Source organism: Dunckerocampus dactyliophorus, chromosome 9 (assembly GCF_027744805.1).
Source record: "Dunckerocampus dactyliophorus isolate RoL2022-P2 chromosome 9, RoL_Ddac_1.1, whole genome shotgun sequence".
Lineage (NCBI taxonomy): Eukaryota > Metazoa > Chordata > Actinopteri > Syngnathiformes > Syngnathidae > Dunckerocampus > Dunckerocampus dactyliophorus.
Window position 1 is genome coordinate 19,418,807 of NC_072827.1, and position 27,122 is coordinate 19,445,928.

Genomic DNA, 27,122 nt, shown 5'->3' on the forward strand with positions numbered 1-27,122 from the left:
GGGCTCTCCCACCTCTGGAGAGAATAGTAATGTTTAGATGGTGGGATGGAAGATCAGCAGAGGAAGGAAGGACGGAAAGGGCAACAAGAAAGGATGAGAGACAAGAACAAGAGGCTTAATCAACAGGGACAGAGGGTGGAGGGGAGGCGGCAGTCAGGATTCAAGAGGAGAAGAGGGAGGGAGGGGGTAAGGAAAGAAAAGAGAGGTTGATGAAGATAAATAGTGGAGACATGAAGGAGAGCTGCTGTCCTGTCCTTTAATGTGATACTGCTTTGAATTCATGTGTGGACATCACTTCTGGACACCACATGTCTCTACACAGTGTCGCTCGTTTGACTACCATTGTCTTTGTTGTAACAACATATTTGTAACATGTGTGAGCATCCCGCTTCTGACACCAAAATATTGTAGGAAAAAAAACAACAACAACAACAACACAAGAACTATTTGGCTCTGCAAACGTTTCACTCTAGTCTGGCCACCGTAATCCTCAAATGCTTGTGTGTGTGTTTTAATGACTTATATAAACCAGGTTCACATTTGAATATCCCGTTTCTGACACTAGAAATGTAAGAAACAGTAAAAAAAAAAAAACAACTAAATCATAAGCTGCTTTTGTTCTATTTGTCTCTACATTGGACTCACTCTACTTTGGCTACTATTGCCCTCAATTGTTTGTGTGTGTAGTAATTAGATATATAGACCATGTTCACATGTGAGGATCCTGACAACAAAACATAGGACATAAAAAAATATGTACTATATATATATATATATATTAGTACCATATTTCTCTACGTAGGTCTAACACTACTTTGGCTACAGTTGTCACCCTTCATTTTTGTGTGTAGTACTGATATATATCTAACATGGTCCTATTTAAGGATCCCGCTCCTGACACAAGAAATTTAGAAAATAGCAAAAAAAAACCCAAAACAAACAAACCCACGAGCACCATAGAGTAGGTCTCACTCTAGTTTGGCCACCATTGCCCTCAATTGTTTTGTGTGTGTAGTAATGACATATATAGACCATGTTCTCATGTGAGGATCCTACTTCTGACACCCCAATTTAGGAAATAGTTAAAAATCATATGCACCATATGTCTCTACATAGGCCTAACTCTAGCTGGCCACAATTGCCTTCCTTTGATTGTTTCTGTCTGTCTAATATTGACATACTGTATATGGAACATGGCCATGTTTGAGGATCCCGCTTCTGACACCAAAAATGCTGTACCATATGCCTCTACATTGGTCTCACTTTAGTTTAGCCACCATTGTCCTCCTTTGTTTGTGTCTGTGTACTACTTGACACATAGTGACATGTTAACCCGTGTGGATCCTGCTTCTGACACTTTTGAGACTTTCCAAGCAGTATTAGTGTAACAGCATGTTTAATTATTGTCGTTGGCAGTGTTTCCAGTATTTGGCCTAGTAATATTTGCATACGAATATAGTATTCATTAGGGGTGTCGCGAGATTAAAACGTGACAACATTTCCCGTTCAGAAAAAAATGTCTCGTGGGCACTAGGCCTGGGACAGAAATAAATTAATTAATCACACAATTAATGGAAATGAACTGGATGATTTTGCCGGCCTCCATATATTGCGATGTGCATGCGTGTCGGTTTTCCTCATCTCTTGCCTCCAAACTGGCAGAAAGAGGGTTCACTGTGTGCATTGGTTTCAGCACCTTGGCATGAACGGAGTGAGCCCTTTTGTCAGTAATATCATCATAGTCATCATATCATCATCGTCTCTTTGTGTCCGTGGGTTGAGGCGGATTGGTAGCAGACACACAGAGTGCATAAGAGTGTAACGTAGTAGAAATTAACTTAGTAGATTGCAATATATTGTCATATATTTTGTAAATGTTTTTTCATTGTACTTTTCTTAAAAGTAAAATCTTGTCTCGTCTCAGTCTTGTAGACCCAATCTTGTGAACTGAATGTCTCGTGACACCCATTGAATTTCATTAGGGGCAAAGATGCAAAGAAAAATTGGGACGATTTCACAGCCGTCTTTGAAAATGCATCATCTTGAAGCAAAAAACGAATGAGGATGACAAGCATGGACGGTTCAGCAGCAGAATAAAGAGAAGAGGTATTGTTAAAATAAATGGTCAATGGACAAAGGGTCATTGTTGTGTGCATGGTTCGCAGCTGGCTCTTCACTCCGGATGAATGAGTCCACATGACTCACACACTTGCACAGTATTCTAGAAAATGCTTTTACCAGTGGACAAAAATAAACAGTGGTCACGTTTGATTTTTATAGAGACGCATTACTAGGACCACTTGAATACACATTTGCATTGCGTCAATGACAATAAAAGCCTATAAGTCTATACCGATTTCACTCATGGATGATCGGTATCGGCAGCATAAAAACCTGATTGGAGCATCCCTAGTTATGTATTAAAGTTATGTATTAAACAGATTCAAACTAGCCACCATGCTAATTACGGAATATTTCTGTTTTTGTTTGATATGCTACCACCACCTGATGATCAGTCCACACGATTCCCCCTTTCCTTTTGCTATTGTTGTTATTGTGTGTTTTTTCGGCAAAGACTTTCTTTAGGCCTCTGATTGGCTGAAATTGCCTTATGTAAGACGTTATTGTTGCTTTGGCTTGCACCAACCTGACAGCCTGCAAATGCATTTTCACGTGGGCAATTTAAGAGATTGTCTTTAACCATGCATTTTCTTGCATGTACTTTCCAACTTTAGCATTAAAATTTAATGTAACCATCAAGCAAAAACTGTCACGGTCACACGTTAAGCCACCCCCACTCTCTCATATACAAGTGTATGATGTATGTTTTATTTACACTGTATGCGTCAATAAAATCCAGTAAAGTTGAACAGCAATTTTCCTTGAAGGGATAATTACAGTTTGATACGTAAAAAAAATTACCACAACAACGTTCTGGTGTTTCTGTCACGATAACCTTCAACAGTTATTCAACTCAAATGAACTGAACGAGGCGATGGAATGTTCATGTGAAAATCCATTCACCGCTGTGAAAATTCGCACACGCACACACACTCCAGCTTCAATGTTTCCATTCAGTGCGCAGTTATTTAACATTGTGCATAAATCACACACTCACGACACCTGGCAGTTGCGTAATTCCGCTCCCAATCGGATCCCATGATCTGATGCCATGAATCCAGCTAATGATCCACGGGCACGCTGGCGGCAGATTAACTCAATAGATTACTGCAACAGGCGGCCGCAGCCTTGTCGGCGCTAATCCAAAGCGCTAATGTGTATGACACTCTGGTGCAGAGAACAAGTGGATGTCAGTAATGACGTTAATAACAAGCTTGTAGCACGGCTGGTTGCATTGCATTCATATTTAGGTCGAGGTTATCAAATTTGTTGATGCTAATATTGTCGTCCATGTTAGCAATGTTATTAATACTGTATTGTATTAAAAATTCTGCCTTTTCAAAAGTAATAATTTCTCTATATATTCTTTCATATCAGGCAAAACACAGATGGTGTAACCACTGACCATCCCACTTCTGACGCCATTTGTACCCTCAACCCCCATTGAACCCCAGTCGATTGAACTCTGGTTTTGTCCATTATACTGTATATTGACACCAAAGAGTCCCAAAGGGTGCCCAATCCAAATGCCTCACACATTTTCGGTGTCTATATTCTTGCTTAAAAACCTCTGACATAATTGAAGGCGCCCTATTCCAATAATCCAAGTGCCCCACCCATCTCCAACGTCACCTTGTTATACGGGCAATTCATGCCTCACCACTGACCATTCAGCTTCTGACACTATTACTCATTTTTCTGCCTCACATACTGTATTTCCAGCCATCCCCCTTCTGAGACCACCCATTCCACTTTGTCGTCTTCTGTCATCTTTTCTCTTGTCTTTTCTGCATCTTCACAAGTGCCTCAACCACCTCTGATGTAACCTGTCTCATGGATTCTTACCGCTTCATAACTGGCCATCCTGCTTCTGACAGCATTTGTCGTGGAATTCCAAAGAGGAGTGACCTCAACCTGATTGAAAGGTGCTCCATTCCATTCACCTGCGTGTTCTCCAATATCACCTGTCTGAAAGGCCCTTCCTACCTCATGACTGACCATCCCGATTCTGACACCATTTGTTATACTTTCTGTCATCTTCTCTGCTTCACATCTTCACAACCATCCTGCATGACACCATTTGTCAGGAAACTCTGAGGAGGACGCACCCATGTCGTCATCTTTATGCTCTAACGGTGTCACTGAAAAATGAGCAATATTATTTACTTTTAATTTATTTACCACTTGCATTAGATGTGCAGATCTAGCTTGCCCCTGGGGGGGCACGGTGAAATGTCAGGGGGTGGCTTGAGAGGCAGGGAGGACTTTCAATATTAGTGTAGACCTGCCAACATGTAAGAATTTGTAGTACTCAACATGCAATTTGACTCTTGAATACGCGTGTATGCTTCACTGCTCTCCATTTTGTTGCATTTCGCTGCTTTCAAATCAATGGATATTATCAGTTTCTCAATAGTATTTGAAAACCGGGGACGGGGGTGTTCGGCCGAAAACATTTCTCTTCCCCAGTGGGGGAATGACAGAAAATAATTGAGAACCACTGTCTTAATGTGACTTTTCCTGATTCCCCTTCAGCCTTTGCTCCACTTCCCTCGTGTCCATCTGCTCTCAGACTTTTCCTGCAGGCAGCGATCAAATCACAGCTGAAGAATCCAAACAAGCCGGAGAGAGAGAGTAGGGGGCGGCGCTTAAAGGCAACCAGGGGATTATAACTCATAGATGCCCTCTTCGACCACAACCTCGGTGTTGTATTAAAGGCTTTGCGAGGATGTGCTCATAGTTTCCTGGATGGCGTCGTGCACGTGGCTGTCAAAGTAAAAATATGCGAGACACATACACGCGCACACACACACGCGCCCACATACATGCGCACACACACACACACGCACACACACACACACGCACACACTGGATTAGCAGCCTGCAACCACAACACCCAATGTTCCTAAACGTCCGAGGCCCTCAGCATCATCGGCAGCCAGGCCGGTCACACTCAGTCCACCTAAATACTCGCTGACCTGTTTTCGCTAAGCGCGTTTGTCCGGCCCCGTCTGGACAACTTGATGAAAAGACGATTTTTTTTCTGGGACGCTAACAAGAACAAAGACAAACACCAGGATTTTGGAAATCCAGTTCGTGCGGCAATCGGATGTGGTGGTGACGCAGATAAATGACCTCGCGAGCAAAGCGCCATCAGCACCCGTGTCGTCTCTTAGGAAGGTCTGGCACAAACTTTCCAGCTCGATAGTCGTCCTGAGTTTTATTTACATCGGCAAGTTGCTGCTTGTTGCTGCAAGGCCACCAATCAATAACAGCAGCAAAGGAATGCTTTCAACCAGCAGCATGCTCACTCCTGCTGAATGCTAAGTTTGTTACTTTATGAACAAATGAACAATGTGGCTAAAGTTACCGGATTATTAAGCTATACTTTAGGTTTATTCAAATGTAAAATGTAATAATATTGTAAATGCTATACTCACTGTATAGCCAGGGCGGTTATTTATTTAAAGCACAAAGAGTACGGGGCATTAATTAGAAGCAGGCGATAACTGGATTTGAGAAATGTGAAAACTCATTGTATATAACAACTTTGGAGTGGAGTTAATTAACTAACGACATTAGGAGGTTGTCTACAACCACAGCTGTTAGTGGCAACTTCTTATAATTAGCTAATTAGCTAAACCACGGTGGTTATTTGCTTTAATAGAGCACGCACCCAACATTTACATAGAACTCTGCAAATAATTGAATAGAGGCATTTATGGTATGCTTAATGTGCAAAAACTCCATTTGGACAAGTTTGCCTTTCTTGCCTTTCACTTTCTTTCCTCTTCTTCAAAGATATAATGATTGTATTGTAAATGGTTTTCTTCCAATGTGTCTATTATTGTATAATGGCTGTATTGCCCTATCACTGTTGGCATTAGCGCAATACGAAGAGTTGCTCTGTGATTCCCTAGCCTAATTATTAGTCTTCTAAAATAAAAAAACCTCCGCATTTTTAATTCAACTCCGTTACTGGGGAATAAATAAGAAAATGCGAAAAAACATTGCTGATTTATCACAATCTTCATGTAGCAGAAGTAGTGGTACAGTATCTTTACGTATAAACATTAAGACGCTACCAAGTCATTTTTACTCTGAGTCGATTATGAGTTAGTTACGTTTTGAGTACATTTGATTGTAATGGAATGAAATCAAAGTAATTGTACCTTTTGCTTCAGTAGAAGACATATACAGTATACTCCACAGTGTGGTGTTACTAGTGTGGCGTTAGCTTGATAACAAGGACAAGATTGTGGCCCAGCACGAGGTGCTCCTCGACATGTTGCCTCCACTATGAGAAGGCAGCGCTCGGCTCGCCCCGACGGATGATTCGCCGTCAGACTCAAAAGCCAGGAAGTCAGACACGGCAAGCCTCACATCCTCCCTGCGTGTTTACTTTTTAGAGCCTTTTTATCTGCCCTCGCCATCACTTCATCATCCATGCTCATGTACTGCGGACATGCTCGGGTATTGTTTTACTGAAATGTGACTTATGCATGTGCAGTGTGCTCGTGTGCAGGAAGTATGCTTCTTGTCACATTTATGTCTGAGGACGTTGCTTATACAAGTGGAATTGAACTATGCATTCACAAGTATTGGGACATGTTGCAGTTGTCAAAGCTTCCACACTGATGAGAAAACATGGTACTGTAGGGAATATTTGCCCCATTTTTTTAGGTCAGAGGTCATTGTGGCAACGCCCTTGTGAATTTTTATTTGTATTACTTGTATTTATTTGTATTTACTTATTTAACCAGGTTTATTATTTCTTGTTTCATTCTTTTAATGTTTTAAGACTCTGCAAAGAAACAACCAAAAAATTATTACAGTATATCTATTATACATACAGTGTATGTGTGTGTGTGTATATATATATATATATATGTATATATATATATATATATGTATATATATATATATATGTATATATATATATATATATGTATATATATATATATATATATATATATATATATATATGTATATATATATATATATGTATATATATATATATATGTATATACAGTGTGTATATATATATATATATATATATATATATATATATATTTTATATCATTTGTAATATTTATTCAGAAAAAAATGCAAAGTGTCATGGTTAATTGTTATAGCGTTACCCCACTATGTGGTGACATGGTGGTTCAATAAAGTTTGAACAAAAAGGGAAGCTCACCACGAGCTGACAAAAATACAAATAGGCTAATGAAATAACTAGGCTATGTAGACACAGTGTGGAAGGTGGAGGAAAAAGAAAACTGTCCCAAAGAGAAAAAAAGAATTACAGATGCGAGGAAAATACTCACAGGAATGCAGCGGGTTTCATAGAGCGTAAATCCAGGAACAGAACGAAGTCCAGACATTTCAAAACATGAAATGACATGCAATGATCATTATCTGACAACTATCAACATGCGGAACTTTATTCTAATTCATTTCTATGTAATTATTATTATTATGAAATATCTTGATTTTATTCCTTAATGCCATGTTATATTATTATAATATTAATGAAGAAAAAAAATCATGTTATTATTGTAAATATGTTTTTACAGTCTTTTTACAGTCGCATTACAGTTTACAGTTTTACAAAGTTTTTACAGTCGCGTAGCCCTTCAGAAATTTGACCTGAAGCCTTGTAAGCCCTACTCCTGCACTCTTAAAAAAACATACACTTTTTAAAAAGTCTTTATTAACTTGAAATTTGAACATCAGTAATAGGTTAATTGATTTTATCGTAATTCCGTGTCAAAAATGCGTATTTTGCAAGGTCACCTTTTTGATAAAGTTTCACATGAGCACTGACAAATGGGTAAGTAATCATCCTGCATATCTTTTGTTCCCGTCTGATGTTGGCATGGCAGGCTATGGTTTAAGTCTGCATATCAAAATACACGCAACCAACGATAAAGCCTCATTTTAGGGGGAATCCCCACTCACAGTGACAGGTTTTCACCGCGGCGCCGTGTGGGGATTGGAATCTTCAAGATTAAACACTCTTAATGTACTAAATAATCATCAAACTGAATTATTTGTTCATATGATACAGACAGAGCAATTACCAACTTCGTGCTGTGTCTCCTTTCTGCTCCGTTCTCCTGCGCCGTGGGGCATTCAGGTGTACTCGGAATTGCGAGTACATTTTTCTTCACGTAAACCCATTACAATTGGCGTACTCCTGGGTGTACGCATACCCCACTTTGGGAACCTAGGCTGTAAATTATATCCTTTATTCATCTTTTAATATTATAAAATGGCATTTTCTTCCTTTACAAAATGTATTAGTGATGTATTTTACATCCATATTTAGCCATATATTTCTTCCATTATCTATTAGCGGGGCCAGGGGTTGTTGTGGTGGGGGTTACTTGGTGACACCTCATCACCGTATCGCTGATGAAGGTTATGGTGGCGTTGACGTTTGGTCGCCCAGCAGAGATGGAGCTGCCTGTCAACGTCTGGGTAGAAGCTGATTGCAAGTGGCAAGGCCCGTCCATGTGAGCACTGCATCATACCCAGAGCTGTTTCTAATAATCCGGTGGCACCACTTGAGAGATGCATTTTATTTATTTATTTTTTTTATAATGGATGACTTTCTTGCAGGTGTACCTAATGTTTTCCTCATCTTTTGTGTCCAAGTTTTGCGATTTTACAGACTTGTTTTGTGAGCAGAGTGTAATTTTTAACTGTTAAATGGGTTTGGGATTTGCTGTGCCAAGTTATTATTATTCTAATTTTATTCTGCTGCTCATTTGGTGATGTGCCTTCTTGGGAATTCAAATTAATTCAGTCGTTAAGCTTCATCCCAGATGTGCCTGATTTTCAAAAATACCGGCTTGTCATTGGATGCCATGCTTCCCCCAACCTGGTGCGCATTGCGTGTGTACTGTACGTGTGGTAGTTACAAGGTCAGGAATAAAGATCCTGGCCCGCTTTTTTTGTTCGCACAAAGAACACAAAGCTGTGAGCCCACTTTGGCGGGGAAAAAAAACCCTTCCTTTGAGTCGCCTAAATTAGGATGACAAAGAAGATGGAGAGTAAAACAAAAGAGTCTAAATTTAGAAAAGGGGATTACTTAGTGAGTGAAAGCCAACACACGCTTTGTCAATCGTCATCACTCGCCACGTATCAGCTTTATCATCTTTATTAATAGATGACAAAAAACACAACCTGATTGCACTTCCTGCAGTCTACGACTGTGATACCAGCACAGGCGCCCCTCGAAAAATATGTGACCTGTCTATTTTTGATGGTTGACATGTCAGTCTGTGCAGGGGCAGGAAGTGCAACCAATTACGCTGGAGCATCCAGGACGCTTGTTTTCTTGAATTTGTTCGCTATTTATAAGTTTGTCTCATAGGAAATAATAGAAATAGAAATAATCAGGCAGTGTTTTAAGTAGTAATTCCTCATTTATCGCCGTTTATCGACCGTGCTAAGAGAATGTCAGCAAAGTAGGATTCCTGATTTATAAATCTAATATTTTCATAGTTAGAGCATAGAAACCTGTTTACGGCCTTCTAAATACGGGTTCTAACATTGCGAGAGCCCTCTAGACATGAAATAACACCCCTATAGTCACCTTTACATTTGTATCACCCAATGCAGTAGACACAATAAAAGTAAATAAGCAATTTAAGACATAAATAATACACATGCGTGTGTGTGTTGCTATAAATGTGTTCTCGAGGGGAGTGGAGTGGCGGGCGGACAGGAAGTGACGTTAAGGGGTTCAGAGTTGAATTTTTGCTTGCTGTGGGTTACGGCCGCAACAGTAGCCTGTGTTATTATTCGGGAATATTGTGCCTGTTGTGAGATCATTCAGCCTTCTGGCGATCAAGCCAGGTGTGACAGGTGTGTGTGTGTGTGTGTGTGTGTGTCTCACCAAACATTACAACAACATTACTGACACATAGTGACCAATGTAGAATACTACATGTCAGAGGTCGGAGAAAGTCAGTGTTTTGCAAGTCTCAAGTAAGTTTCAAGTCTTTAATCCAAAGTCTCGAGTCAGGTCTCAAGTAAAGACGTGCAATTCCAAGTCATGCAAGACAAGACAGGTCAAGTCAAGTCCAAAGCCATAGAAATATAAAAAAATGTTGAGTCCTTACAAGTCATAAACACCGTTAAGTTTTGTCATGACCTCGTAATTTGTGATTGCAAATAAAATTATTTTCGGTAGCATGTTGACACATTAATCACACACTAATCTTTGTCATTCTCCTGGCACTCGTAGAAATGTAAGCCGCACCTTGTTTGTTCTTAACACTCGAACTCCCAAGGCAGTCATTTTGACTGTTTTCAAAATTTGCAATGTCATAACTTGGTTAAAAAAAAAACTATGTACCCATAGGACCCTGACTTTTCCTAAATGTGTGTATATTTTATTCTAACATTGTTTTATCATTAAAATTTCAAAACACAAAAGAGATCTGAGTATTACTACCTGGAACGACCATAGCAGTCAAATTGACTGCCTGATTTTTACAGGGGGTGTCATATTTCACTATTTGCTACATTTTTCCCGCCCTTCCTCCTGCTCTATTGGCTGTTTGTTTTTTATGCTCTGTGATGCTAAAACCTAGCTATAGCGTCACTCTAAACCCAAGAGAGGCAAAAATGACAAGTAGAAAGAAGGTGACAGCTATGGAGGCTTTAGCCTTGCTTCAGAGAAAATGGTTGCAGTTCGAGTTTGCATGTGTAATTGCAGAGAAGTTATATTGTGTCAATTCAATCAAACACTCAATCACTATAGTTTTCATTTAGTGTCCTGATGTGTTTTTTACCTATTCCACCAATTTATTTTTAGATCTTTTTAATGATAATCCAAATTATATACAAAGAGTCAAAATGACTGCTATGGTCATTCTAGTAGTTGCAGAATTCTGGTAGACCGATTGTTAAACCCGATTAGATGTTGATAGATGCATTCAGTTCTGTAGAAAAATTTGGTGTGTTGCTTGGAATGACATAACGGTCTCTTGAATACTTTGAATGGAGACGCATTTTACTCAGCACACTAAAAATCTCAAGTATTTTCCAGTCACCAGACTAAAGTCAGAGTCAGGTCCCGAGTCATTGATGTCGAAGTCCAAATTGAGTTGCACGTCTTTGGTGATATTGTCAAGTCTAGTTCAAAGTCGACAAAATTGTGACTCGAGTTTCTGAATGCCTTATATTTGTATTTTACTTCATTTAGCCATTTTTATGCTTCAAAATGCTTAATTTAGGCTAAAAACATGTCAAATTTGCTTCAATATGCATATTTTTGGACTAATATTTGGCCGTATTCAACCATGGGACAACATGGTTTATTCATGTATTTTTGTTTTTATGTCTGTAATTTTCCAAACAATCATAACGAAAATGCTCATCACAGACAAGATAAACTGTCCAAGATGCCATGTGTATATTTTTCACAATTACAAAATCAAGTGCATAGAAATGGTCATAAATGGTTTATGTAAACAAGAACAAACAGTTTGGTTGTAGCTATTTATTATAAAAATGATTCTTCATTTGGTGGCTGTAATGTGTCCAGCTCCTCCCCTGTGGTACCCCACAACTAGTGTTAGTACCAGTACCTCAATACTGACACCAATACTGATCGTTTTTTGGGGATAACTTTCACAAATGTTGACAATGGAAACACAACAACTTGCATTCTGTGCTCAAACTCTAAATGTCACAAGTGTAAAAATAACATTTATATTTTTCCGCAGGATCCTTCAGTGCAGAAGGTGGGCGGAGGCAGAAAGAAGACTGTGTCATTCAGCAGCATGCCCTCAGAGAAGAAGGTACTTTGGTGTATCTCTCGTAAGTGCAAAGAGGACAGGGCATGAATTGGAAGCAGGCCATAATTGGAGAGATGTTATTCCTTAATGTGAAAGCTCATTATACAGGTATATAACAAGTACATTTTTTAGTGCATGAGAAAGTGGAAAGGAGAATGTAGCTCTCTTTGACCACATGGTCATGAATTTAAGAAGTATACCGGGCAACACAGCAACAACAGAACCAGTGTTGTAATAGTGGTAAGGTAGCAAATTGCTGGTAGATAAAGCTGCTGCATGCTGATCAATACTTAAAATACAACCCATGCCATCTTGTGGAGTTAATACAAAAAAAAAAAAAATTACACTGGCAGGTTGCCTACAGCCACAGCTGTTAACTGTGTTTTTTGACCTGGGCGCTAATCAGAGACTATTTGCTTATATTGACTCTGCTGTTAACTCTGCTGTTAATCAAATAGAGGAATTGATTTGAGCATTTATGGCATACTTTGGTAGCGGTTAGCATGTTGGCCACACAGTCAGGAGATCTGAAAGATCTGGTTTGAATCTCTGTTGGACATCTCTGTGTGGAGTTTGCATGTTCTCCCCGTGCATGCGTGGGTTTTCATTGGGTACTCCGGTTTCCCCTCACATTCCAAAAACATGCATGTTAGGCTAATTGGCGACTCTAAATTGTCCATAGGTATGAATGTGAGTGTGAATGGTTGTTTGTCTATATGTGCCCTGCCATTGGCCGGCGACCAGTCTAGGGTGAGTCCAGGGTGTACCCTGCCTCTCGCCCAAAGTCAGCTGGATAGGAGGCTCCAGCATCCCCCCCTCCTCGTGAGGATAAAGTGGCATAGAAGATGGATGGATGTTGTAGTCTCTGAGTTAAAATGCTGTGTTCCTTTCCTGGCAGGTGAGCAGCGCAGCCGACTGCTTGGCCTTTATGCAGGGCGGCTGCGAACTGAAGAAGGTGCGTCCCAACTCCAGAGTCTACTGTCGTTTCTACACACTGGAAGCTGACCTGAGCTGCTTACGCTGGGAGCCCTCCAAGAAGGACGGGGAGAAGGCTCGGCTGGATGTCTGCAGCATTCGAGAGGTCCGAACAGGGAAGAGCACCGAGACCTTCCTCCATAATGGACCCCTCTCTGAGCACCTGGCTGAGGAGGCGGCCTTCTCCATCATACATGGCGAGGACTACCAGGTAAGAATTTTTATTGTTTTAGCTGTTTCTTCCATTTTCGCCTAACAGTTTCATCCTCACAGTCCCTAGACTTGGTGGCGCTGTCGGCTGACGTGGCTAATATCTGGGTGACGGGCCTCCGCTACCTGCTAGCGCACCCCTCGGTCATCGGCGGGGCCGGCGGAGGTGTCGGAGGAGGCTTGGGGCAGGGTGAAGGAGGAACCATTGAGGGCAGTCTGGGCAGCAAGCTGAGGAGCGAGTGGCTGGCAGCCGAGTTCGCTCGGGTGGACGAGGACGGCTACGGCATTGTGTCGGAGGACATGGCGGTGGCTACCATCTGTAAGCTGTGTCCAGGCATCAAGGAAGCTAAGGTGCGCTTATATTCTATTCTATATATCAATAGATGGGAAATTACACAGCAAATTTCAGGAATGTTTTTCCCCAGAGAAAATAAATTCATCTGTTTCCGACACAAAAACAAAAAGTCCAAATACAGTGGTTTTTTTTTTACTTTTGAGGCATATTTTTCCAGAAAGTTTGGGCTGAAATCCAAATTGTACTACTTTTAAGACATTGGACAAAACTACCTTCCTAGCATGTAAGCGGTACCAAGTGTAAAAGTTTCCCAAGGCAGGAGATCATGTTCTGCTTCGCAATGTCCCAGTACATGTTGGAACTCAAGTTGCCCCTCAATGAGCCGCAGCCCCTCAGTGCTTGCAGCACTCGTGCAGCCCCAGACTGCGACACTACCATCACAGCAGTTATCTTTCTACTATAATTATGGCTATGTGTTGACTCATTTTCAGTGGATAGTAAATCTATACTGCTATACAAGCTCTACATTGACTACCGTAATTTCCGGTGTATTATCACTAAATTTAGAGGAAAAATCTTCTTTGTTCTTAAATAAGCCGCACCGGTGTATAAGCCGCATGTGCCCACGTCATAAAATGGCATATTATGGCGCACACTAGTTCGTGAGGACCACGCAGCTCTTTATTTGACAGGAGCCATGTTATGAATAAACCCACTACAAGCTTGTCAACCCATTGAAAATTGCAGGAGGTCATGACTCATTATACAAGTCTAACTCATGGTTTCATCCTACAAGCAACATTAAACTCATCAAACAGTAAATAACACTGCAGTGTTATACCTCAGAAATATAGAAACATGTATCAACATTTTAAAGTGTTCCCTTAATGCAGGGGTCACCAACCCGTCGATCGCGAGCTACTAGTCGATCTTTGGGACTTTGCCGATGGATTGTGAGAATATTAGAAAAAAGAAAGTATTGTTACATCAGTGCACTCCCCTCCCGGAGTGTGACCAACAGGCACGCATTTTGACCACTGAACACGCCCGCACGCCTTGCCGCTCTCCAGGCACGCAACGCGCAAGCTCCAGCTAGGAGCCCGGTCCCCAAAACCCTACCGGAGGTACCATGAGCGCACACACATACACCGGCTCGCCTCAGCGTTGTACCTGCTCACACAACAATACTAAAATGTTGACACCAACAACCAATAACAACACAAGGCTCTGTATTTCAATACAAAGCTTTAAATAGCTATGACTTTTTAATTTACTTCAAAAACTTTTCTACAAAATAAATCAATAAATAAAAATATGTATAATTAAAATATAAGAAGCTGCAATGCTGCTTCTGTCCACCAGAGGACACCAGAGGACGAAAAGACAGGGAAACGGTGACGGAGGGAAGGTGACGTCATTGCAGCGGCCCCATGAATGCGTTGCTCAGATGCAGTGCATTATGGGAAACCTTTAAAATGTTGGCTATTTCTTTATTCTAAAGTCACATTGGGGCATGTTTCGATATTTGTATGTACACCTTTTGAGTATGAAGTTGCCGTGTGCTGAATTCTGTGCTGTTAAGTGTTTTTAAAAGATGACATTGTGAGTCAGACTGTTATGTTCTTATATTGGGTATACGTAATGACCTCCACTGACAACTAATGGGTTGACCAGCTTGTTGTGAGTACACTGATGGCTCGTGATTGGCTCCTGCCAAAGAAAGAACTACCACTGGCTCGCGAGCTGCACAGTATTTAAGTATTTTGCACCGCTGTATAAGCCGCAGAGTACTTTAAAGTATATCTAACTTTACTTTCTATAGCAGTGGTTCGCCTACTCCTTCAGACACTTGACCTGAAGCCATGTACCCACTTCTCCTGCACACTTAAAAAACATAAACCTTTTAATCTTAATTAACTTGAAAATATTGAACAAAATGAATTGTTTAATTAATTTTATAGTAACTCCAGGTCAAAAACGACTATTTTGCATGGTCACATTTTGATAAAGTTTCACATGAGCACTGATAAATATATAAGTAATCATCCTACATATCATTTATTCCAGTTTGATGTTGGCATCCTTCTGTTTGAATAGATTGAATTACAGCGTCACTTTTTTTGTGCGCTCACGATGGCTGTGGTTTAAGTCTGCATATTCATTTAATACCAAATTGAAGGGGAAAGTTTAGCAATCACGATGAAGCAGTAACTGATGTACAAAAATACACACAACCAACGATAAAGCCCCAATCCCAGTGGCAGGTTTTCACTGATTGGAATATAATATCAATGACATATTCAAGATTCAACACTCTTTATGCACAAAATAATCCAATTTACTCATTTGTTCATACGATGCACACAGAGCAATGGGTAACTTCACGCTCCTTGCTGCTACGTTCTCATTGTGCTGTGAGGCATTCATGCGCATTCGTAATTGAGAGAGTTAGGCGCTAAATTGTTTTTAATTTTTATTCGCGTACCCCCTGTGACAATTTGCGTACCCCTGGCGGTACGCGGACCCTACTTTGGGAACCTAGGTTCTATAGTATTGTCCATTGACAAGATATAATGATTTTTTTGGCTGGCAGCTGTTTCTTTATCCTCTCATGTTGAACTGCAGGAAAAAGGTGGACGGATGTTTTGCTTCGTTTGCTAGTTGTCATTATCGGCAGCGACTGTCTGTCTTATCCATCCCTCGTGTCCTCTGCTGTCAGAGTAGCAGACATGATATTAGAGAGGAAGGATTCTTTTTTTCTTCCAGAGCAGGCGAGGAGCACAGAAGGAGACGGAATGTTAAAGAGAAAAGAAACTAGATTAAAGACAGAGGACAAAGAATGAGTAGTAGAGAGGCAGACCATTATTACTATATGCTGTCCTCTATCTGGGTCACGTTCATTTCCTCAGTGAAACAAGATAGCCAAAGTTTAATCAGCTAGGCCAGCTTGATGTAATGGATGAGGCAGAAGAGTTTGGAACTTCATTGTCTTTCATCTCACGTTGATGTCACCGATCACAGCCTCTTCTGGACTATGATTGGATTTGTTGTTTTTTTTTGTACAGGTGCGTCTTCGCTTCAAGGAGATCCAACGCAGCAAGGAGAAGCTCACCTCCCACGTTACACGCGAGGAGTTCCAGGAGGCCTACTGCGAGCTGTGCACGCGGCCTGACGTGTACTTCCTCATGGTGCAGCTGTCGAAGGACCGCGAGTATCTGGACCCTCAGGACCTGCGCCTCTTCTTGGAGACGGAACAGGGTCTGTCCTTGGCCACGGCCGAGGGCTGTTTGGAGCTCCTGAGACGCTATGAGCCCTCAGATCAAGGCAAAGAGAGGGGGATTCTGGGGTTGGACGGGTTCGCTCGTTACCTGCAGTCCCACGAGTGTCAGCTGCTGGACCCGGAGCACGAGGGTGTTTGCCAGGACATGAACATGCCTCTGTCTCACTATTACATCAGGTAAGTCCATGCCATGTAACTTCAGTACAGTTGAACCTTTCAGGTTGGAACAGACTCAGAAAAGAATCTGTTCCAGAGTCAAACTGTGGCCATTACACAGCCCTTAACTCTACAGGGTTTTAAGTAATTCATTCTCATCTGGTGTGTTGAAGACATCTATTAATAACTACAATATAAGAAACTTGAATGTGTGTATGATTTTTGGAGTTTTATTTTGAAAAACATTTTATTTTGAAAGGCATGCCCCTGGCAACCTCCTGATTCTGTTAACAAAATCTAAAGTATCATGAGTGGTCAGCAGCTTTAGTATACCCTTTAAAATGTTGAATGAAACTCGTGTGCATTTGAATCATTCGGAAACCCACTAAGGATTCACTGAATTGAACTCTGCTACTGTTTCTTTCCCTAGCACCTCCTACCGGTCCTACCTTCTGGATGATCAGGTCCACGGCAGGGCTGACCTCGGTGGGCTAATCAAGGCCTTGCAGTCTGGCTGTCGCTGCCTCGAGCTGGGAGTTACAGATGGCCCGGAAGGGGAGCCTCTTCTCGGGGTGGACTACGGTCCGGACATCTCGTGTCACCACCACCATCATCAGCATCACCACCACCATGCACCAGTCACCATCCGCTCCGCTCTGGAGGTGGTCAACAAGTATGCCTTCCTGACCTCGCAGTATCCCCTCCTGGTGTACTTGTGTCAGCACTGCTCACCCGTCCAGCAGCGTACCATGGCACAACATCTGAAGAAGGTGCTTGGTTCCAGACTCTACACTCCAGAGTCCTTGCCCGTCAGCCTGGGAGGACGAGCCACCACCCTACCATCCCCCGAGCAGCTCAAAGGACGCATCCTTATCGTGGGCAAGAAGCTTCCTCCAGAGCAAGAAGGCTCAGATGGGGACGTGTCTGAGGAAGAAGAGGAGATTGGAGGTGGAGGACCTCTGGCTGGACGTAGAATGACCATTCCGGGTGAGGAGGACCTGGGCGTGGTCTTGGTGGTCCCGCCTCCCTCTCAACCGAGGAAGCTCCGCCTTCACAAAGACCTCTCAGATCTGGTGGCCATTGCCCGCACAGGCAGCCGCCACTTTTACGCCCAAAGATCCAGTCACAAGCAGCACTCGCCGCCCAGCAGTCCCGGCTCTCCTGGCACCCCCTTGGGTGTGGAGACCCCCTACTGGACACTGTGCTCCCTGGGCGAGGGGGAGGCCGGGCGGCTCACCACGGAGAGCCCAGAGGATCTTGTTATGTTCACAAAGCGCACTCTAACGAGGGTGCGGCCCAGCTCAGTGCGCCTGGATTCCAGTAACCCCAACCCGCAAGGCTACTGGAAAGGGGGGGTGCAGCTTGTGGCCTTAAACCAGCAGACCCCTGGTGCCATGCTGGACCTTCACAAAGGACGCTTCTCTCAGAATGGAGGGTGCGGGTATGTTCTGAGGCCTGCCGTCATGAGGGACGAGGTGTCGTACTTCAGTGCCCACACGCAGGGATGCATGCCAGGGGTGCCGCCTCAGACTCTCCGCATTAAGGTTCTTTCTTTTGTTTTCAAACTTTGTAATGATTTAATAAACCATCAACCTGAATCCATCTTGTATTCTTCTTCAGGTTATCAGTGCCCACAACCTACCTAAACCTCAGGGATCAGGTGCCAAGGGCGAAGTCATTGACCCCTACGTGGTTCTGGAGCTGCACGGCGTTCCTGCCGACTGTGCAGAACAGCGCACACGCACCGCTCTGCAGAACCAGGACGATCCCCTCTTTGACGAGACCTTTGAGTTTGAAGTAAGGCATTTTGACTATCAAATATTTGTGTTTTCCTGAAATAGATTTTACTAATATAATAAAAGTGGGAACACAAGCTTGTTAAAAACTGACTGCAAAGCCAAAAGATTTTATTACATTTTTTACTTTACTTAAGTCTGGCGCTGCATGTCTGAACAAAAGGGTTATGTTCCAAGGCTATCAGCGAATGACGTAAATCTGAGAGTAATTGATACGCCCATAAAAATGTCTATTTTGGATACATTGCTACCCTTCAAAAGCCTCTTGTTAGCTTGTCGTTGATGTTCTTCTTCTATTTCTGATCAACATGTGCAATAAAAGTGACTGTTGCTAAATGCATAATCCAGTTTTAAGGCCTAAATATGCCTCACACACCTGCCAAACGTATTTTAAATGAGAAAATGTAAAGGTACTCACCACGAATGAATGATTATGACGATCGATGTAACACATGAATCTGAGCCACGGCTGTGGTGGCAACTGCGCTCACGTCTGTTGCGGGGGCGCCTCCACATCACTACAGTGTTTTTGTCGATGACGACGACGAAATTATTTCATTGACAAACCTTTTTTCATGACGAGCTAAACATGGCTCTTTGATGACTAAAATGTGACAAGTCGTGTGTGAGTTTTCGGTGACCAGACGAGACTGGATGAAAATGTTAGTTGATGGTCTATCTCAGTGGTCCCCAACATTATTTAACTCACAGCCCAGTTCGGGCGGAACATTATTACTTTGCTGTTTGAGAGGTAACTTGAGGCACCAACAAATACGGACATTAGCACTCAATAATGTCATCAAACCTTACCTTTATGCATTCCTACACAGTGTCAGCATTGTAGACTAAATATGAGACGAAAGAAAAATGGGAAAAATAGTATTGTATTGAGAGAAAGTTAGATGGTGCGTTCAAGAACCGCTCACAACAAACAACTTCCATCCATCCATCCATTTTCTATGCTGCTTCTCCTCATTGGGGTGGTGGGGGTATGCTGGAGCCTATCCCAGCTGATTTCGGGCGACAGGCGGGGTACACCCTGTCGCCCATTCACACTCACATTCGTACCTATGGACAATTTAGAGTCACCAATTAACCTAACATGCATGTTTTTGGAATGTGGGAGGAAACCGGAGTACCCGGAGAAAACCATGCAAAAACCGTGGGATTTCTAACTGTATATTATAAAATTGATAGGCATTTTCCTAAAATTTAATGCAGTTATTTACACTTTTATTAAAGTGTATTTTAGTGTTCGACACATGTATATTGCATCAAAACATTGCAAATATACAACCATATTTTGTACATCGGGGTGTTTTTTAATCAAGGCCTATATATAGAAAAACTAAAAGGTGCACGGGTTGGGGGGCACTTTGGAAGCGTCTGCTGTAGATGTCTTACACCCATCCATGTTTGTTATGTTCATTTTTACGGGCCTCTAACAAATAATAGTGAAATAATATTACCCTAAGTCTTTTTTTGTTATGTTTTTCCCTCCATTAAAACACTTTTGGACTCACGATTTAAAGTGGAAGATTTAGATGTCAAGGGCAGAAAAGCAGCTTTTGTGTTTGTGGAAAGATCCTCTCTCCTCCATCAGTTTTGCACATGAAAAGACACTCATATACTTAACTGGGGGGAAAAAAGTAAATTAGGCGCCGGCATAATTAGGCATTTTTTTGCTGTGATGCACAAAGACAATTCATAACCGCTGTGCTGATTGGGCTCCTATGCCGCTCGCCGACTGAGTCATGGTGTTATTGCTGTGGTGGCTGTCGGGCTGTCACATGATGCGGTGTCTTCTGGCTGTCATATCTGCTGCGCCTTCAGCTGCTTGCCTTTGAGTGACGAAGAACACGAACCTCCTGAAATACTGAAAGGAAACCTTAGGAATACGGTGGACGCCCTGTAAGTCGGAGCCCTTCGGACTGGCTTACTCACATCAACATAAGCGGTTGTCGACCTAACCAAAATCAAAACCAAAACTAGCCATTACATGCACATTTACTCATGAAACATAAGGATAAAGGGCGATAATAAAGGATTTTTGAACCTACACCATTTGGTAGATTATTATTTTATTTAGATTCTTGTGTTTTCATTAAAGAACCCTAACTACAATAACAGTGCAAACATGTAACAGGCAAGTAGATACACATTCTGCAACTACTACTACTATGGAGAATCATAAACAACGATTATATTAACTCTCAACATGCAACGTTAGCAACTTTTTACAAAACAAGTGCTGCAAAAGTTACAGGTTCGGAGTTACCATATTTGTTATTTATTATCCTCCACTAGAAATAGTAGTTGCCGCGTGTGTGTGGTAGCTGTTGTGTGTTAAGTTGCTGTGTGATTTCTTTTATGACACGGTGAGTCAGACCGTCATGTTGACTATTGACCTCCTTTGTTGACGAGTTAGTCAACAAAGTTAGACTCCAGCGGCCGTCGGGTAAATTGAGGTTGAGACCCTCGTATCTAACAGCGCTGCTGTGGTCATTTCACTACAACGGCAATAAAACTTTCATACATGCACAAATCTTTCTTCCGGTGGCTAACAATCCCCAACAAGTACAATAAATGGGTGTAGAATTCAGGTTGACACTGCCATGCTTTTATTTTGAAGCTTTTTTTGTACAGAACAAGAAGTCACTGTGTGCACATTTTGGTGCTCTGTAGACAGTAGTTATGTCGCTGTTGTGGTTTCACACTGCTTAGCGCTAATGATGACATCAACAATGTTACAATACTTTTCGACATAAATGACTCATTGTAGAAATGGCCCCCTTTGGATATTACATTTTATGTTGCTAAAAGCGGTCGAACATGTATGTCAACATCCACTAAAGCAGCCCACCCTCCCCCCCGTGTAGCTTTCTTCTGCACACAGTTAAAAAAAGTTACTTCAAGTGAATGTCGATCGACCACCTCCTCGGCATCCTCAACGTACGGGATAGAAGTTACGGTATTTTATATCAACACAAAAAGGTTGCCGCAGTTGCTTGCCTCTTTAAGATGTTATTTTGGAGAGACAGGTCGTAATTGTTAAAGTGGTGTCATTTTTAGTCGTGTATAGTTAAATTATTGTTACTTTTGGACTGAATTTGGCACCCTTAGTAAGAATGGCTGTGTCTTTGGCCACTTTTCATCTTCTAACCCAGAGTAGTAATTGATACAGTACCAGAAGACAGGGGCGGCCTTACCATTAGGCAAACACAAACATTTGCCTAGAGCCCTGAGATTTCCTATTACTGTTTTAGTGTTAATTCATGTGCTTAAAACTACATCAAAATGCGTACTCTATTATGATCGCTTCGACTGCCCCGCCTCCCTTTTCATGCAGTGGACTATTCCATGTTACTGCGTGTTTGCGGATTGATTGTGGAATATGGAAGTGAAACAATGTTGTTGGCACGGCTTGGAGAAAAATGAAGCGGGGTTTACTTCAGTGGAGTGGAGAAGAGGAGAAGGCGAAAGTTTCTATCACAACTACCGAACGTGTCAACCTTTCTCACGGTCACAACAAAGGTAGACACACAAGGACGGCAGCACCGCTACTGTCAGTGTCAGCCGAGGAGAATGCATGATAGAATGCATGAAGCTGAAAGTGATGCTTTTCATCACAAATATGTGAGTATTAAAGAGGTAAACTATGTTAAATGTTGCTTCATGTTCTTATCAATTACAGTAAAAGCTTTGAGATGATTCACTTGCTATCGTAATAATAATCCCCCAGGAGGAATGTAAGGACTTTATCTAGCTCAGGAAAGAGGAGAATTTTCTCATATTCACACTCGTTAGTAGATGATAAACATTAATATTTAAAACCATTTTTGGGGGTGTATATAAACATGGCTATGTAGCTAGCAACTTAAGGTGACAGATAACTGTAACAGATTTCAAAAGCAGGAAAAAGGTGGCCTAAATTACATACTGACATTTTGTAAAAATTAAAATCGAAAAGAAGGATGTGGAGGGCCCCTAACTAATATTTATTTATTCATCTGTACTGTACAGACTGAACTCGGAACTGAAATCAGCAAAATGCAACAAAATGGGGAGCAGAGAAGCACACAAGCGTGTTCAAGAGTCAAACTGCATGCTGAGTACGGCAAATTCGCTGTACTCCCCACTATTTGAGAAGCATTGGTATAATCCTTCCCCCAAAATACACTGAAAGTTTAATATAATTGGTTGTGGCGCGCTGGTCGATCTGTACAGGGTTCAAGGAATTCCAAACTATGCCGTGCGGCCACAACTCACAGCTATGTGAGTGACCTATAGGCCATAAGTAGTGTCTGACCTTTAGTTACTGTACAAAGTAACCTTTCGTTTTTGTACAAAGTACTAAAATGTCAGCCCTAATTCAGTTTGTAGAGATCCACAAGAGAAGATTTGAACTTTTTGTTGTTTGCTCTTTGCATATTGTGCATCCCAGAAAATTACCAGCAATCATTCCTCTGCCATAATTTGGGCATTGCCATGGTTACTAGCGGATTCTTTTTTTGTCAACCACAGATGGCTTCCCTGAGCCTTTTCCACTAATTCTAACTTTCGCACAAGAGAAAAAAAGTTTTATCAGCTTTACTTTTAAAGTATACTTTAACACACGGGAATACACAAAGTATTCCAATTATTATACAACCCACCCATATGATCGAGCGCCTCTTTTCATTACTATGCAGATGATGCAGTCATCTCTTGTTCCTCTCCTTCAATCCACCAAGCATTCAATTTCTTACAGTCTGCATTTGACGCTGTTCAGGCACATCTAAATCAGCTAAGGCGAGTGTTAAATAAAGTTATGGTTTTCTCAAATGGCTACCCTCTCAGCTCCCTAAAATCAAAACGGCAAAAGGGAAAGAAATTCAAATGGTCTCATCGTACAAGTACTTAGGCATTATTATCGACGAAAATTTGGCCTTTAAACATTTAGTACGTAAACTCAAGCTAAAACTATTTTTTTTCTTCAGAAATAAATCCTGCTTCTCAGCTTATACAAGGAAGCATTTAATTTCTGCTACTTTCTTACCTTAGCTGGATTATGGTGACCTCCTTTTTATGAATGCGTCAGAGCATCTTTTAAAAAAAGCTTGACACTGTTTACCACTCTGCTTGACGCTTCATGACAGGCTGTGGCATTGGCGTTCACCATTGTACATTGTGCGCTGCATCTGAGTTTCCATCCCTGTGTGGTGGACTCACTGGTTGACTTTGATTTATAAATGTATTCTTGGCCTCCTATGATCTCACCTCTGTACGTACACGCATAAATACCAACAACAGCTTGCTCTGCGCTCTTAGAAAAACGTACTGATGGCTGTTCCTAGAGTTAGGCAAGACCGCATTCCAGTACGCTTCACCCTTTGCATGGAATGATCTGCAAAATGACTTAAACCCATCTCAACTTGTTACGTTAGGAGAATTTAAGGCCATTTTAAAGGAACGTGAAATGAATGAGCTTGGCCAATGTAGCTGTTTTGAAATTGTTGAAAGTGCTGATTGTTCACTGTGAATGTTGCATTGTATGTTGGGAATGTCTTGTCAGAAACTTTGCGTTATGCTGCCGCCTTGGCCAGGTCGCTCTTGTAAAAGACATTTTTAATCTCAATGTGTCGCAAGTCTCAAGTCTTATCTGGGTAAATAAAGGATGAATGAAAAATAATTGGTTACATTGTATCATGTATTCCTGTTGAGCAGTAAAAATACGTAAAAGTATACATTACATCGTGAATTTAAACTGTTTAAACGTGCTTAGCCCTACTGGGAACACGCCGTTTTGTGTGTCTGTAGCTTTAATACTAATGAGGTGTGTTTGTCCGCGCCTGTCTCAGACAGAAGTGCTATTGTGTGCTTTATCTGTTTTTTTACACGTACATTGTCACTCTGCTCTTGTCCAACGTAATTGTTATGTTCTTTTGGACTTACAAGCCAGCCTGCACTCGAAAAGGCTGAGAAGATCATAGAGGACGCTTTATCAACTTGACTCCTGTAGATTCTTTTGAGTTTTCTTTCACACCTAAACCATTTACAGGAGCTTGCGGGTTAGATTGATAACCTTTGAATCAAAGAGGAATAGCAACACATTACTACTCAGACTAAACACAGTTGCATTTTGGAAAGAACAATAGTTGTTAAATACCAGTGGTCTCTGCGGTCTTCTCTTGTTCCAGTCATTGAAGTGGAGCAAACAAGTGAGGGATATTCTCCCGTTTGGTGCTCATGAACAGACTCCAGTGCAGTGGTTCTCGGTTATTTTCTGTCATGCCCCCTCCCAGGGGACAGACATTTTTTCACGCCACCCTGATTTCAAATACTACAGGCGTCCCTTACCAATTTGCGGTTTGAATTTTGAGGCTTCACTCTATTGCGTTTTTTTCAAAAATACAGTCATTAATAAATCATGCTGTTTCGTTGTTGAATATGGCCTATTATGAGTAAAAGCAACAAAACAAATTTTACTTTTTTTTTTTTACTTAAAAAAAGTAAGCATTTTCAAACATAAAAATGGCTACATGAAGTAAAATACAAGACTCATTCAAAGGTGCTACGAATGATATGTAGTATTCTACACTCGTCACTGAGTGTCAGTGATGTTACTGTAATGTTCAGTGAGACACACAAGCACCAGACTCGATGGCTGGAACAACAGGCTTTTATTGCAGGTTTGGATTATCTCACAATAGGTACTGTTATGCAATGTGTAATGTATGTATGTGTCGTGTCATGTAATAAAAAATCCCGAGTAAAAACATGGGCTGCAGTTGCAGGTGCAACCCGCGTCAAGCTACAACTCAACTCTCAACGCCCAATGTCACATCCTGTCCGCCTGCCACTCAGCTTCCCCAGGGAACATATTAATGGCAACACACACGAGCATGAGTCTTATTAATATATGAAATGGCTTATTTACTATATGTCTACTAAATTGGGTAATATGAGTATAAAGGTGACTATAGTGTTAGTTCTTGTCTAGAGTGTGCTAATAATGTTAAAAAAAAAACATATTTAAGGTTGTAAACAGGTTTTCTATGCTCTAACTGTGAAAATATTTCATTTATAAATTAGGAATACTAATTTGCAGAAATTCACAAATCACGGTCCGGTCTGGAACCAGTTATCCACGATAAACCAGGGATTACTGTATTTATTTATTTATTTGTTTGTTTGTTTGTTTGTTTGTTTGTTTGTTTGTTTATTTATTTATTTATTTATTTATTTATTTATCTATCTATCTGTACCCACTACTGTGTGAGTTGCTGGCACCGGCGTTGGTCAAGCATGAATAAAGACACTGACAGACCTGCCAACCTTGAAGAAATATTATGAAATCTTACTATGCGCCCCTTGGGAGGTGAGCAGGGAAGCTGACAAGCGTATTCAACGGTCAAAATGGGTGCAGAGGACTAAAAATGCGTCCATGCTGGCAGGTCTGTAATGAAGTACTGAAAGTACCACATCCCTCCACCACAGGGGGGTGCGCCCCACAATTTGAGAAGCGTTATTCTAGGGACACGTACAGTAACGGTATATTAAAAAGTCATTTTTGCATGATAGGGCGCTGTTAAGTGTACATTAAGAATGGATATTCTCTATTTTATTCGTACTGTGTACTACTTGGAGCCTTCATGTCTTAGCATAGCAGAGGATCATTTGGTTAGAAGTGTATTGAATTAAATGTCACTGAGCTATTCCATTCAGCAGCCACTGGCCCAAAACTGAGAATGACGCACACATACGCACAGTCATGCAACACACACAGTAAGTAGGGTGAAAGGAGCTTATTACAGCATTTTTCTTAAGTGAACCAACCAAAATGTCACTACAAAGAAAGAATGTTCCAATCGAAGCCTACGGGGCATCCCAGCTTTTCATTCAGTGTGACATGGAGTATTTTGGCTGCACCATCCATCATCTCCTCTTCCTCCTGCTAGAATAGGTTTGTTGAAACATTAACATCACAACTGTGAGCGCTTGACTTTCTTCCCAAAAGGAACCGCGTGTCGTTCTCCGACATGGAAAAATGTAGGAAGGCATGTTTCATGTAAAGTCATGCAATAGTAAACATTTCCAAAATAAACTACCACATGGATGTGGACAGATACTGTTCAGTTTAGAAAACGACGCATTCACTCTAATATTACACAGCAGGGCTGTTCAACTGCTGGCAAGCCAAATGTGAGTGAGACTGAGTCATTTCTTCTGGTGCCGACTGATATGGCTACGTCCGTACTGCTGGGACCTGAACTGAACAGATCTGTGCGTCCCCAGTCGCACAGCTAGCCATATCCCCCCCCCTCAAGGGATGTATTCCGGACGTCCTCCACACACACACCAAAGGGGGAGTAAGGTCCCGTGGAACCCAGGACTGGCAGGCTCAGATTGGCTCTCCAAAACATCAGCCAGGGATGAGTGGAGGGAGGCTTGGAAGGAGGTCAAAGGTTCATCCAGCTCTCACCATCCAGCCG

At 41.6% G+C, this 27,122-nt stretch overlaps 1 protein-coding gene across 1 annotated transcript in view; it reads left to right on the forward strand.

Moving 5' to 3' along the window:
• The window catches only part of plcl1 (phospholipase C like 1), a 69,457-nt gene that overhangs the window by 33,029 nt on the left and 9,306 nt on the right, over positions 1-27,122 (forward strand). Inside the window, exons 2-7 of the mRNA XM_054786562.1 lie at positions 11,865-11,939; positions 12,835-13,122; positions 13,185-13,472; positions 16,482-16,873; positions 17,283-18,396; positions 18,473-18,649. Coding sequence (XP_054642537.1) covers positions 11,865-11,939; positions 12,835-13,122; positions 13,185-13,472; positions 16,482-16,873; positions 17,283-18,396; positions 18,473-18,649 — 2,334 coding nt within the window. The remainder of the gene's footprint in view (positions 1-11,864; positions 11,940-12,834; positions 13,123-13,184; positions 13,473-16,481; positions 16,874-17,282; positions 18,397-18,472; positions 18,650-27,122) is intronic.